At 37.4% G+C, this 14,043-nt stretch overlaps 1 protein-coding gene across 3 annotated transcripts in view; it reads right to left on the bottom strand.

The window, feature by feature from the left end:
* CNTNAP4 (contactin associated protein family member 4) overlaps positions 1 to 14,043 on the bottom strand; it is a 237,473-nt gene that overhangs the window by 156,303 nt on the left and 67,127 nt on the right. For 2 of the 3 annotated variants that reach the window (XM_019710874.3, XM_074314549.2), the window contains exon 3: positions 4,294 to 4,487. In XM_019710874.3, the coding sequence (XP_019566433.3) occupies positions 4,294 to 4,487 (194 nt within the window). Of the gene's footprint in view, positions 1 to 4,293; positions 4,488 to 14,043 lie in introns of those variants that run through there. The other variant, XM_019710883.3, reaches the window with a different exon arrangement.

Below are 14,043 nucleotides of genomic sequence, written 5' to 3' on the forward strand. Positions count from 1 at the left end.
GGAATTTTATTTTGTCTTCAATTGGAGAGCAATGATTTTAGTGGCTTGCATGTTCTAATTTTTTTTGTAAAATATTTATATGCCATCTAACAGAGTACTTGGTATAAATTACATTTATGCGAATCAGAACATAAATTTTTTTCTAAAGAAATGCCTTAATGTGTAACTTTTAAAAATATCATATATCTGTCAAGTTTACAGTTCTATTAAATATGTGCATGACCTGTATGATAATAAATAAATTATTTTGTCTTTCTCTTTAAAGATTATTTGTAAGAGGCGACGGGGCATTTTATTAATTCTTTCAGGTATATAGAAGTCTTTGTTCTCTCTAGTGCTTGAAATGAGATCAAATGAGGGGAGAATGAGGCATCCTCACTGAAGCATTTCAATGCATGTTGATGGCTTTTATTTTGTTTCTAAATTTATAACAATTGTCTTTTCTTCTTTTTTCCATCACACTTGTATAATGCTTTATATGTTTCCTCTCTTACATAGATTTATTTGTATCATCTGGAGCAGACTGCAAAGCTCTTAGAGAAAATTGGCATGTTTTGTTTAATTTGTATATATCCCATAATATGTAGAAAAACTGGGCAAAAAATACCAAAAAAAGAAAAATAAGCTAGGAAATACATATTTGTAAAACTGTGACCAAAGGCTAAATTCTTTACTACGTCCATCAATTAAAAATTTTCTTTGTCAGGGCGGCCAGATCGCTGAGTTGGTTAGAGCTCGAGCTCTGAACAACAGGGTTGCCGGTTCGATTCCCACATGGGTCAGTGAGCTGCATCCTCCACAACTAGATGAAGGATAACGACTTGGAGCTGATAGGCCCTTGAGAAATATACTGTTCCGCAATAAAATTTATTGCAAAAAATTTTTTTCTTTGTCTAAAGAAAAAAATCCAAATTAAATTGACCTGTGTTATTCCAGGTGAAAATGTCACCAAGTTTCGGGGGTTTTTTTCTGCTTTGTGAAACTGTAGATTCACACAAAGAGGGATCTACTTCAGAGTGGGACCTGAGCGACTATGGGGTAGCACACAACTCTGCAGCCTACTTGCGATGAACAGGTAGCATGAGTTTATGTGTGTGTAAATATATCAATCATCAAGTTCTGAGGATTTGAGGTTGTTTTACCTACTACAACATAACCTTACCTATTTTATGTGTGGTCATGGCACCAAGTCTTACTTTTGATCTTGACACTCAAAGTTATCCATCAACATTCGTTACCATGTCAAGTATTGTCCAGACCTTCCGACCCTTGACAGTCCATTCTGACCAACAGCCTCACCAACAGTTATCACACGGGAGGGAAACTGTGTCCCTGGAGATCTCCAGTGTCCATGCTTTGTTCACACTTTTCTATCTTCATAAATAGCTTTCTTAATCCTTCCATAATCTAATTTACAATGGTTTTTTTTATCAATATCTATTTTAACTCCTGCTTTTTTGACAAATTCAGTCCTCAGTGATCTCCATATTCTGTCGATTTCCAAATCTCTAGGATTCTGTACCTCATATTTGCATGCCCTCTGAATCATTCTTTGATTTATTCTGTTGGGATTTATTTTTTTTCTAATGTCAACATCAGCTCTTTCACTACCTCCCAGAATTTTGTGCAAAGTTAAGCACATTATGAGATCAATGTATTCAAATCTATTCATTCATTCATTGATTTTTTTTTCACTAATTCACTCAACATAAGTCATGTGCCACACTTGTGTTGAATGCTGAAATGCAAAGATAAGAAATATAAACCCTCTCCCATTAAAAATAATTTATAGGGGAGAGAGAAATGTACCATCCTAACTCTATATTCAATTGGTTCAACATAAGTGTGCTAAAAGGAGGAGATGGAGGGAGGAAGGAGTCACTTTTGGTTACTGTGATCATGAAAGTATCCTACAAGAAAGTATATTTCATTTATTCATTCACTCATTCATTCATTCCTTTATTCATTCACTCAACCAACATTTAGTATTTGCCTGTGTGGGGTTTCAGAGCTTCCACGGTATGTGCTATCTTCCACCCCAAGATGTGCTTCCGTGGTATGTGGATTGTTTTAAGCTAAGGGCAATTTCAGCTTCAGGCTCAAGAAAAATTTCTGCCCCTTCTTTTAACTACCCAGAAGAACTTGAACTACCCAGAAGGGCCTTGTTCATAACAAGAGATTATCAGTAATAACCTCTTTTAGACCCACCTCTATGGCAGGGCAAACTTCTACTTTAATAAACATTAGATCTTTTCATCCAGCAATGACTGTTTGAAGCCCCCAAGACACCTTACCTCATCCCTAGCTCAGAATGTCTTATATACCCATGTTCTCTTTCTGTCTCTGTAACGCTCCTGCATGTAGCGGTCTCTCACTCGCTCATGTATGTGGGGTTCCCATACATACGTATGTATTAGATTTGGTTATTTTCTCTTGTCCATCTGTCTCATGTCTATTTGAGTATTAGACCAATCAGAAGCTTGAGGGTAGAGGAAAGTTTGTTCCTCCCCCACACCTGCAACATGGCAAGTACTGGGAAGATTTGGGGATGCTTACATGAGAGTTTGGAAGGTACGGCCTCTATTTTCAGGGTGCTCACACTAAAGAGGGGAAGACTGTGAGTACACCAACAAATTATAACATAGTCTAAAAAATAATATTGCCTTGACAGGTCATTGTGATAGATGCCATTTGTCTTTAAATTGATAGGTTTAGACCAGTTGAAGGTATTATTATTCATACCACTATTTCACCCTGAGCACCTCACCATTAATGGGAGTAAGAAAAAAGGCAAACGGCACTGTCTAGGTTTGGCTTTTCTGAGCTTGATGAATGGAAAAGCAATTTTCATGGCTGAGCTATCATTTTTAAAAATGTCAAAAACATACATTTTACTTAACACAGATAAATATTAACATGGATTAACCACTCCTTATCTAGTTTAAAATCCAATGTTCAATTTAGAAAAAGAGTAAAAGGGAATCCAAACATCTAGTTAAAGTAAATACCTCATTAAGCTTTCATTGTTATTGGTTCATAATTACTGTTTATTTTATCCCTAGTTTGAATGGTTTTCACAGAATCAATTCAACCATAATATCCAGTTTTTCTCGCTCTTATAGACAACGTCAACCTGCTTTGGGCTATAAGGCAGCATTTCTTAAAAATGCTAGTAGGCAACTTCTTCCAGCCCAACTGTTGTTCTCTCCAGAGAAATAAGAAAGCTACTTCTCAATTCAATTTACATCAATAAACGTGCAATAAGTGGCTACCTAGAGCTTCAGAGATGCAAAGGTGTGAGTAAATCATAGGCCATTTCTTCAATGAGTTTATAATGTAAAAAGGAGTGCTAGGAAGTTTCAAAAGAGAGGCAGTTGACCGATCAAAGAAAATTATCATTATGTGCCCAAATAGGTTTCCAAATTATTCGTGTGCTAAGAATGATGCTACATTAAGTTACTCATTTTCTCTGGTTCTGGTAGCTCAGCCAGAGGGGGTGGGGGAATAGTTCTTTGATTATAGTATGTTGTCCGTGGCCCATATACGATCCAAAGCAATACTTTTCTACACTAACAAAGAAGTCCTTTCTTCATCAGCAAGCAAACTTCCATTAGCTTCTTTCTTCCATCAGGCATTTATATACAATCAGTCAACTACAAATACCACCCACTTTATCACAAACTGCCTCCTTGTCTCTCTTGTAGGAGCTCTGCCCCGTCCACAAAACAAAACACAGCATTTTACACACTTACACACTTTGAAAAGACTAGAGAATGGTTTATATATAAGTCATATATGTGTATGTGTGTGTGTGTATATATACATATATATACACATATATGGCAAATATTACACATAAGAGCTCCATATACTAGAGATAGGGAGAGAATGGAATGGGGGTGGATTAATTCAGAAATCTCAGGGTCATCAGAGGAAATGAAAAGAATAAACTCTTTTGTCTAGCTGTAAATAAAGAATGCAAAACTACTACATAATTGAACTAAACTTAAAAGTTTCTATACATGTTTTGTTTATTTCTTAGACTTCCACACTATTTAGTGGACTGATAAGATTTTCTTTTCAATTTCTAAGGACTCTATGAAATAAATTTGCCTTTAGTACTTCCATAAATTATACCATGAAATGTATTAGAAAATGAATATTAACATTTTCAAAGTAATTCTGAAGATTCTGTTTCTCAACTTAGGTTAAGAGCTTCATAAACAACATGCAGGGATGGGACAACTACACTTCTTTCCCTGACAGACTGTGCATTCTGTTAAAGAAACCTACCCAGATGCTGTCCTCTTGTCGATATTGTTTCCAGTTCCTGCCGCCATCACTGAACATCAGGAGGTAGCTGGTCACCCAGTTGGAGCTCCCATACCCGCCTTGGGTGGCCACAGCAGTGATCTCCATTCTCTCTCCAAGGTCAATCTGCAACCACTGGTATTTGTTTGACACAAGTGGAGACCAGCCACCAGCTCCTTTTGTGAAAACAGAAACAGGGAAAATTGGCAAAGAAGAATTAGTTACAAATCTGTGTTAGTGGAATAGAAATGCCAGGAATAGAACTTAAGAAGTCAAATTTCCCAAATGTAAAATGTAATTGTAATACTCGTAAATGTAAATTCATAATTGTAATTAAAAAAACACAAGAATTTAGTATAAATGGTTAATTATGTTCATTTCTAAGTATTATAACCTCCTGACACTGGAGAGAACTAAGGGTCTCACGGAATGCTTAAAGTGCTTTTTTCAACAGGTGGACATTTATGTCAGCACTTGGAAATAGCATATTTATGGCCCGCACGCATGACTGGGTAAAGATCTGAACTTCAATGTTTTTGCTCGGGCTTGGGTTTAATGGAATATCTTCACACTATGGCAGAACTAGAAGACTACCTTTGATGTCTGATCACATAGACACCTTAGAGTAAGAAGTACACCCTTAAGCTTGAGAATACAAAGATGGTCAAGGAATTGTCCTACTCTCACTATGTTTACAGTTTTATAGGAGGAGCACACATTAAAAAGCATGTTTGAAACACAACATGAAAAATGTTAATAGTGAGGCATGTGCAGGGAACAATAACACAATAAATGTTGGAGGGTTCTATCCAGTGAAAATTGGCTTGCAGCAGTGTGTGAAAGATGATTAAATTTTCAGGAATTTTGCAAGCCAAGTGTTAACCATTGCCATCTTTGCAAATGACCAGGGTGGGAGTATTTAAATCACAGAAATTGGCAATCTCTACAAGTCAGTACCCACCCCAACCCCAGCCAGTTTACCAATGAACCACTGGTTCTATCCTAACTGGAAAGAGAGAGGATGATGGGGTGGGACAGGGAAAGGATAGGGAAAAATCATGGAAAAGATCACAGAACAAATTGTGTTTAAGCACTCAGAAGTGAAAAATAGGAGTTTGTTGTATATTCAAGAAAGTATGGATCAAACAAAATTTATTGTTTTGTTTCATCTGATGCACACCAGAAAACTATAGATGTGACTACAATATGTCTTGTTAAGGAGTTTCATCGGTCCCGTTTAATATAATACTTTATTTGGGGAATTTATTTAAGTAATACTGACATTGATGATTGCATAAAGTAATATATAATCATTGTGAACATCATGAAATAGAGTTTGACAAATTTTTGAAACCATAGTTATCTAATATTCAATACTATTAAAATGCACCATCTAATATAACACCCCAATAAGACTATTAATACATGTTTTCTTTCCCTCCTCCTTTTGCCATCCACCTTGAGGCTCTGATAAGGTATGACTTTTAGTTAGAGATTACCATTAATTTACATAGAGTTTTTATTCAAGCATTATTCTTGACATCTGTGCCCTGTTTCATAAAACCTCGAGTACAGGCTCAACAACAAAGATGCCCAATAGATGTTTGCTGTTATGGTGTAGCACATCCATTGTGAGATCTAAAGGGGAACAGCTGTGTTAACAACTGTTCTATAGGTTTAAAAATTCTTTTGTGGACAGGCATGAGACGAGGACACTCTGATAAAGGAAAGGCAGGACTTTTTGCCACTTATAGCTCAGAAAAAGAGAAGGCTGTCAGTCAGGTCCATAGAGAGACGTGCACCCACGGAAAGGAGCTTTTAAGGACAGCTAATGTATGCATGGCAAGTGGGGTGGGGATAGGTGGGTTTTGTGGGCTCCTGTGCACTGGCTAACTTGAAGGGGTTCTGGGGCATAGGGTTGTCCCGAGTTGTCTGGTACCTGACTCTAGGGCGATTCGGATTGATGGGCGCATGGTAGCGGTGGTGAATGGATAAATATTTCTCCCCACTATCCTAGCTAATCAAAAATTTAGAAGTTGGAAGTCTTCTGGGGCCTGATATTAACCAAGCACCCTTGGTCCTCTTACTGCTGCAACTGCACCTCTCTCAGTATTTTTAATCACATTTTCACATAGGAAAGTTGAAAAAGAATGAAGAATGTGCCCTCAGCCAGCCATCATCTTAACCTGACATCTCTACATTTGGAATTTTATCTGTATCAACTTATCTCTGAGAAAATGCTGATTACGTTGCTTCTTCCTCTTTCTAGTTAATTTTAATGGTCCACCATTAATAAGAATGAGGATACATCTTTAAATACAGAATTTCATAATATTTCTCTGGCATTGTGACACTCCTTTACGGACCAGTATTTAAAAAGTGAACACACGAGAGACGCACAGTGAGGAAAACAGGATTGGGGTGATTCTAGTGAGTTAAAATAGGATCATCAATTCTCATCAGGAGAAAGAGAAGCCTCTCATTGACCGCATCCTCTCCCAGCATCACTCACTGGTACAGCTGCACTAACCAACTTGCACCGCTCACAATTAATTGACCTGGAACATTTCAATTTCTCACCTGCGGTGAAAGGTACAACTGATATGCAAATTATGCTCTATCATTAAGGAAGTATACCAATAAAGCAATGGAAATTCGGATGTTCCCAGGTTTTATACCAAGGGACTTCTGCAGGATAAGTTGACTGCAGGGAATCCCGAGATCCCCACTTGGTTTTAAGCTGTTCTACTCTATAGACGCATATGGTGTAAGTGTGTGATGGTGTGTTATTCTCCTTCTAATTTTAAAACAAACGTCGAATAATAATATGGAAAAAGCAAATATATAGAGATAGAGATCCATATATAGAACTTGGCACATTTGGTAGTGCCAGCCTATGATGACAGGTAGAGATAAGAGTGATGTAACACAAAAATGTGACTTAGCTTGGACAACACCAGCTGCATGGCTACCGCCAAACCACCTTGCCTTCTGCAGACATACTTCTGTCATAGTTACATTTTTAATGGCAAAAATGAGGCTAACTCCAACAAATTGTGAACTCTGAATTACTATAAAATAAAATGAAGCATTCTATATTTTATTTGTTAACCAAACTTTTCAGCTGGTCAAGGATTATTCATCCTTAATTGTGCGTTTAACATGCTGATATATTCAACATTGTGGTAGACCAATACCTGTGAGACCAAAGACCATCTTTTTCCTTGGTTATCGACATTATTCCACAAAACAAAAAAAGGAATCTTGCTTCTCCATTCATTTTCTTCCCCACATCATCTTCCTCTTCCTATTCCATTACTGGGAGCTGACACAATAAAGTATCATAAATCTTTTCAACCAGAAACATTTCTTGAATCTGCATATAATGGACTGAAAACTCACACTTACAGATAAAACCTCTCCCCATTGATGAGACTTCTCAATTAAGTATTGCAGTGTCACTATGAGCAAGCATGTGAGTATATGATAGTTGTTACTTTTTACTTTGGAAAACAATTTGCTACCAACTCCAAACAAAGAGTTAGGATCACAGTAAAGTTGAGCTTTGATACAGTTTAATTACTGAGTGGCCACAAAACAAAGCATCTCTTGTGTCTGTTGCCTACCACTTTTAAACATCTGATTCCTAAGGAACTTGCTTCTTTAGTATATGTTGTTATAAATTGTCAGGAAAGAGGAGTAAACTGAAAATTATCCAGTGCCTGTTGTACTAAGCATTCTACTAGAAATTTTATGTGCTGTATTAACATTTAAAATTATCTAGTGGGATGAAAGATGTTTTAACATCTCTTCTTTTCAAACAAAAGCTTTAAAAACATATACAGAGGCTAAGTAAATTCCCCAATATTATGCAAATTAAAATTTCCCAATATTATATAAATCATTTTAGTGCAGACGAGAAATCACTTACTTTTAAAACAATTTAAATCTGTGTAAGGATCTCATTTTAAAAATCATCTCCTTTTTGATTACTTACCCCTGAAATAATCACACAATTATCATTACCCTGCAGTGGACTATTTTACCCCAAGAATATATCCAAATAATTTATTCAGTGTTATTTAAATATAAATAACTGGTTGGCTGAATTATATTTAAGAACCATATAACTTGTCTGCTAGATATCACCAAAATTTAGTTCTGGTCATGGAGGCACATGGTACAATTTCAGGAAAGTGAAAAGAACAATTGAAGAAAAAAAATGCTCTTGGTTGCAGCCTTAAAATATAGAAAAGGATCACCTCTTATCCCCCATTAAAATGGCATGACATCTGCTCCTAGTGGTCATAGTGAAGATGATGAGTTAACTTTGTAAAGGGAGGAACTACACAGAAAGGAGGAGTCTTACTTCTGTCTCACAATTTAAAGTCTAAAAGAATACAGATGTTCAAGACCACAAAACACAAGTGAACATGGTGGAATAACAATTTGAACCACCATTAAGGCATCTACATTTCTAGAAAACAATTGGCTTAATTAAAATTGTCATAGAAAAGTTTCCCTCTAAGATAATTACTTTTTTTTTTCACATGTGGTTTCATCTAGATTTCCCCAAGAGCCTAAGGTTGCCCTCAGATCACTTTGAATTACAGTAATGTAAGGAAACGGAAAGAACATTGTACCAATATGTTTGGTTCCCTGAAATTGCCTGTGCTGTTCCCATGCACCGTTTAGAACGCTTTAACTGCTTTGTTTTTTCACCAGCGTAGTTTTTTGTTTTTGTTTTTGTTTTTTGTTTTTTGCAGGAAGAAAACAGGACTTTATTGATAGTGCATGCATTGTTTGTTTTTTTTTCTCAGGTACATTCCTGAATCCCGGCATTGCCACCCCCGGTCACAGTAATTGTTACAGGGATGAGCAGGTCACCTGAGCCAAGCCAGTGGGGGCAATGCCAAGATTTTGTTGGGACAATTGGAGAAGAAGCCCTCTTTTCTGCTGTGAATGCTGAAAAGACGGATTTGGCATCAAGCTGGAGGAATTATTATTGTGATGAGATTCCTGAGTGAAGCCAACACAGAGGGAGGCCAAGTTGAGAGATGAAGTGAGACCAAGTTCAGATGGCGTGGTCAGCACCCCTGAGTCCAGCTGTGCCTGCAGGGTATCCCCATGCTTTCCCATCCCATGAGTCCCTTCCACTTGTGCTGAATCTACTCAGGACCACTGCATGGGCAACTCCCCTCTCTCTCCTGCTTTGTCATTTTTTTTCCTCTTTAATAGATCATTCCCATCGATGTGCAAGCATCCTGTTATGTTTCCCATTAAAAAAAAAAAAAAAAAAGCTTCTCTTGACTCCACTCTATTTTTTCCGCTTTTTATATTAACATTCTTCAAATGAGATGTCCATACTGACTCTTTGCAAATTTTCTCATTTCATTCTCTCTTAGGCCAACTCCAATTAGACTTTCACTCCGTACCACTCAACTGAAATGCTCTCATCAAGAAGACCAAAGAATGTCATGTTACTAAACCGAATGGTCAGACTTCAGTCTTCCAATCAGTGACATTTGATACTTTTGACTATTCCCAATGCCTGGATATACTTTGTTCACTTACCTTCCACAAAAACTCGTGCTCTTAATTTTCTTCCTAGCTTAATGGTTGCTGTTCAGTCTCCCTTGCTGGTTCTCCCTTTCATCTCTTACCATCTCTTAGGGTTGGGCTCAGTCCTTTGCCCTGCTTCTTCTCTATGTACATTTAGAATAGGGTGACCTCCCAACCTCATGAATTTAAATATTATCTATGTGCCAATAATTCCCCAATTTCTATTTCCCACCTTTTCCCTGAACTCCACTTATATAGTCAACTCCCTACTTAATATCTTTAACCATTTTCCAACCCAAACTCCCATTCATCCCCCAAAACATACTCTAGTCACATCCTTCCCCAACCCACTTCATGACAATTCCATTCTTCCAGTTTCTCAGGGAGAAAAAAAAAAAGAAGTTATGCTTGACTCCTGTCTTTCTCACCACACTACCAAACTAACAGAAAATACTGTTGGTGCCACTCACTTCTCCAGAATCAGACTATTTCTCTACCTTCACCAGGTACTCTTTTGATTTGAGCAAAATTATTCTAGCCTGGATTCTTGCCATAGCCACCTAACATGTCTCCCCTGCTTCTATCTTTGCTCATTAAGTCTCTAGTCTCCACTCAACAGGTTAAAATATCATTCCTGTGCTCGAAATGCAGCAGTCACTCTCAATTTTACACCTAGTATAAGAAAAAGTTGTTACTATGTGGCCTACAGAGTCCTCCGTGACCTGCTCCCCCTACACCCACACCCACCCCAAGTCTGACCTCCTATTTTCTTCATGACAGCTCTTTCCCCACCATCAACAATAGCCTCCTTGCGGTTCCTGGAGCAAACTGCAGCTATTCCCATCCCATGCTTTGTGAAGCCATACTTTCTGCCTGGGATGCTCTTCTCTGAGATTCACTGGTCTAACATGCTTCCCACCTTCAAGTCTTTGCTCAAATCTGATCCCTCCCCTAGAGGCTTGTATCTCCTGATCTCCCCTATTTAAAATTCCTTCCACCCAGCACTCATACTCATTTGTCTTCCTATATACCACTTTTGCATTTTGGGACCGAAATTGACATCTTTATATATAGCATATAATTTTCTTATTTATTGTATGTATGGCTCATCCTGTATTGTACCCTATTAGAATGGAAGCTCCATGAGGCCAGGATTCTTTGAGGACTTTGTTCATTAGTAGATCCAGAGTGTCTAGCACATTGCCTGACACATAGTAGGTGATTAACGAATATTTACTGTGTAAAGGAATGAAACAAATGTGGAGCCATATAGGTAAAATAAGACTGTATAAATTCAAACACCAAATAAGTGGCAAAGCTGGAACTGAAGCCGAACTAAATAAAAACACAGGACACTTTTCTTTGCAGCACGGTATTTTCAATGCGGTTGTCACACAGAATGCTTCAGCACTTGGCACACACACACACACACACACACACACACACACACACACACACTGACTACCAACTGCCTCAAAGTTACACAGTTCAATGACTTGTAAACTATATTTCCTACATGTATTTATTGCTTTGTTTTTGGATTTTTTTTATATATATGCAATGAAAAAGAGAGATGCTTTTCACTTCATTTCCCCAGAAAGGTCCTAAATTAATAATACCTGACGCAGTTCTCTTAGGTTTTACTTCTCTGCTATTGATCAATTTTCCCTCACAGCAAACTGGCAGATTGACTTTCAGTCCTGCTTCTTGTACTGCCAGATCAAACACTTCTGAAATATTCCGTAAGTCAGTGGGTTGAAAAGTAAATATTTACATCTTTTTCTTTTTTGAGGCATTTTGATTTGTATATTTGATTTGCAAATTCTGTGACAACCAAATTTCCTCTACAAAGCTAGAACGAAATTACAAAAGCACCAAATTCTGTGCCTTAATTTTTTTTCACCACAGTTAAGTTTTATTTCATTCAAATGCATAGTTTTGAAAAATGACTTTTAGCAAATGATATCTACAGATTCAGAGGATAATCAGGACTTACCTATGTTTTGCTTTCTAAGCCCATTGTAATACTTTTCTAAAAGTTTCGATTTAGATCTATTACAGTGAGGCAGGTCATTTCAGTAAATGACATCATGCATCAGAAAGAGCATACTGACAATATCCCAGAGGGTGAAAAATCATTTTTTGCTTCCCTACCTTTTTTTTTTTTTTTAATCTTCCCCAGCCAGACAGAGATGATAAGCTGTCTTGAGTCAAATGTCTTCGTATCACTTCTTTTGGGTCAACAAACCAAAGTCACTCTCTTGTACCCAACAGACATTATTTACACATAATGATTGAAAAAGCCAGCATACTAGGGCATGGTAGATCAAAACGGTAAGAAGCGCAAAACCAATCCAAAGCATTTGATTAATCATTTAACATTTTATTTAATCATTTAAATTATTAAATCATTTACTATTTTCCCAATTTGTAAAAATGTTAGCATAATACAGCATCATGTTCCCAATTAATGAGGTATGTTTACCTCTAAGCTTAGCTATTTGTTGAATTTGGTCTTGAATACACATACTTTATTTAATTCCATGATTTATTACATTTTAAGTGTTATTTCATTGTAAAAAAAAAAAAAAATATATATATATATATATATATATATATATATATATTTCCCAGGCAATGATAAAAATGATTAGTGATGCTTGTGACCAAAACGGCCTTAACATTCCTCAGTTTAACTAAATTTTAGACAGATTTCTTCCTGACCACAGGTCTCTGACCTCCCTTTTCTAAGAGCATTTAATTTAGGAAACTTGTAACTGTAAATTATTTCTCAGCCCCTCGAGATGTAAATCTATACTAAGCCTCTTTCCAGCTTTATAATCCCAGGATGTTTTTCCCAAGGACCTGAGGGTCATCCCTTTGAAATGTAATCATGAAGAAAGATAGCGCCCCTATCTCCCTGTCTCTGTAGGCGAGTAGGCTAACTTCCATCAGCACCAATTAGCAAACACAAATGGCCTGATCACACTGACCAACGTCCCCCTCAATGTTCTCCACTACTTTCTCACTAGCTCAGTCCAGGGCTTACAAACTCTCTCACCTTTTGTTGCAACAGAGTTGAGTTCCGTCTCTCTCCCCAGTTGTAAGAGTCTTGACCCCCGTTGCTACAGTCTTGAATTAAATCTTTCCTGTATGTTTAACTCAATCCAGTGCAATTTTTCTTTGACATATTTTTTTATTAGAACCTTATGTTTTTCATTTTTCTACCTAATGAAATCATGTTCCCCAGGAACCATTCTACACACAGATTCTAAGAGAAGTAGAGAAAAAAAACGATAGATGATTGGCTAAAGATGTGGTATATATACACAATGGAACACTATTCTGCCATAAGAAAAGATGAAATAGTGCCATTTGCAACAACATAGATGCATCTTGAGATTATTATGCTAAGCAAAGTAAGTCAGACAGAAAAAGTAAAGAACCGCAAGATTTCACTGATATGTGAGATATAGAATGGAAAGCAACAAAGGCACAAGACAAACAAATGAGAAACAAAAACTCATAGACACAGACAATAGTTTAGTGGTTACCAGAGGGTAAGAGGGGAGGGAGGTGGTAGATGATGGTAAAGGGGATCAAATATATGGTGATGGAAGGAGAACTGACTCTGGGTGGTGAACACACTATGTGATATATAGATGATGTATTACAGAATTGTACACCTGAAGTCTATGTAACTTTTTAAACCATTGTCACCCCAATAAACTTCAATTTAAAAAAAAGAACAACAACAACAACAATGCGTAGAAGTGAATGAGGGTCTGACTAGAAGCTAACCAGAGGGATGCTTCATGGCGGTGATAGTACCCAAGACTACGGCACCTCTGCTCTATCTATTAACCTAAAGGATGTCATAGCCAATGTCAGAGAATCTGAATAGCAACGAGAAGTGCCATGGGGCCCAGCCAGCAAAGGTGATGGCCTCTGCCAACACAGCAGTAACATTGGCCAGTTTGGGCAGTGCATGGCAACAAAAATCCAGGGTTAGGATCACCCTAACCACACTCAGCAGATACCACTGACCTGGGACACAAAGATCCAACCAGTGATATTGTTGTGGACACCAGTACAACAACCAACATGCGCCACAGGAGGCCCCCACCCATCCATGTGTGGCATCATCTGAGTTCCTCATAAGCCAACTGC

This window comes from Rhinolophus sinicus, chromosome 8 (genome assembly GCF_057876585.1).
Source record: "Rhinolophus sinicus isolate RSI-liver-muscle chromosome 8, RSI-T2T, whole genome shotgun sequence".
Lineage (NCBI taxonomy): Eukaryota > Metazoa > Chordata > Mammalia > Chiroptera > Rhinolophidae > Rhinolophus > Rhinolophus sinicus.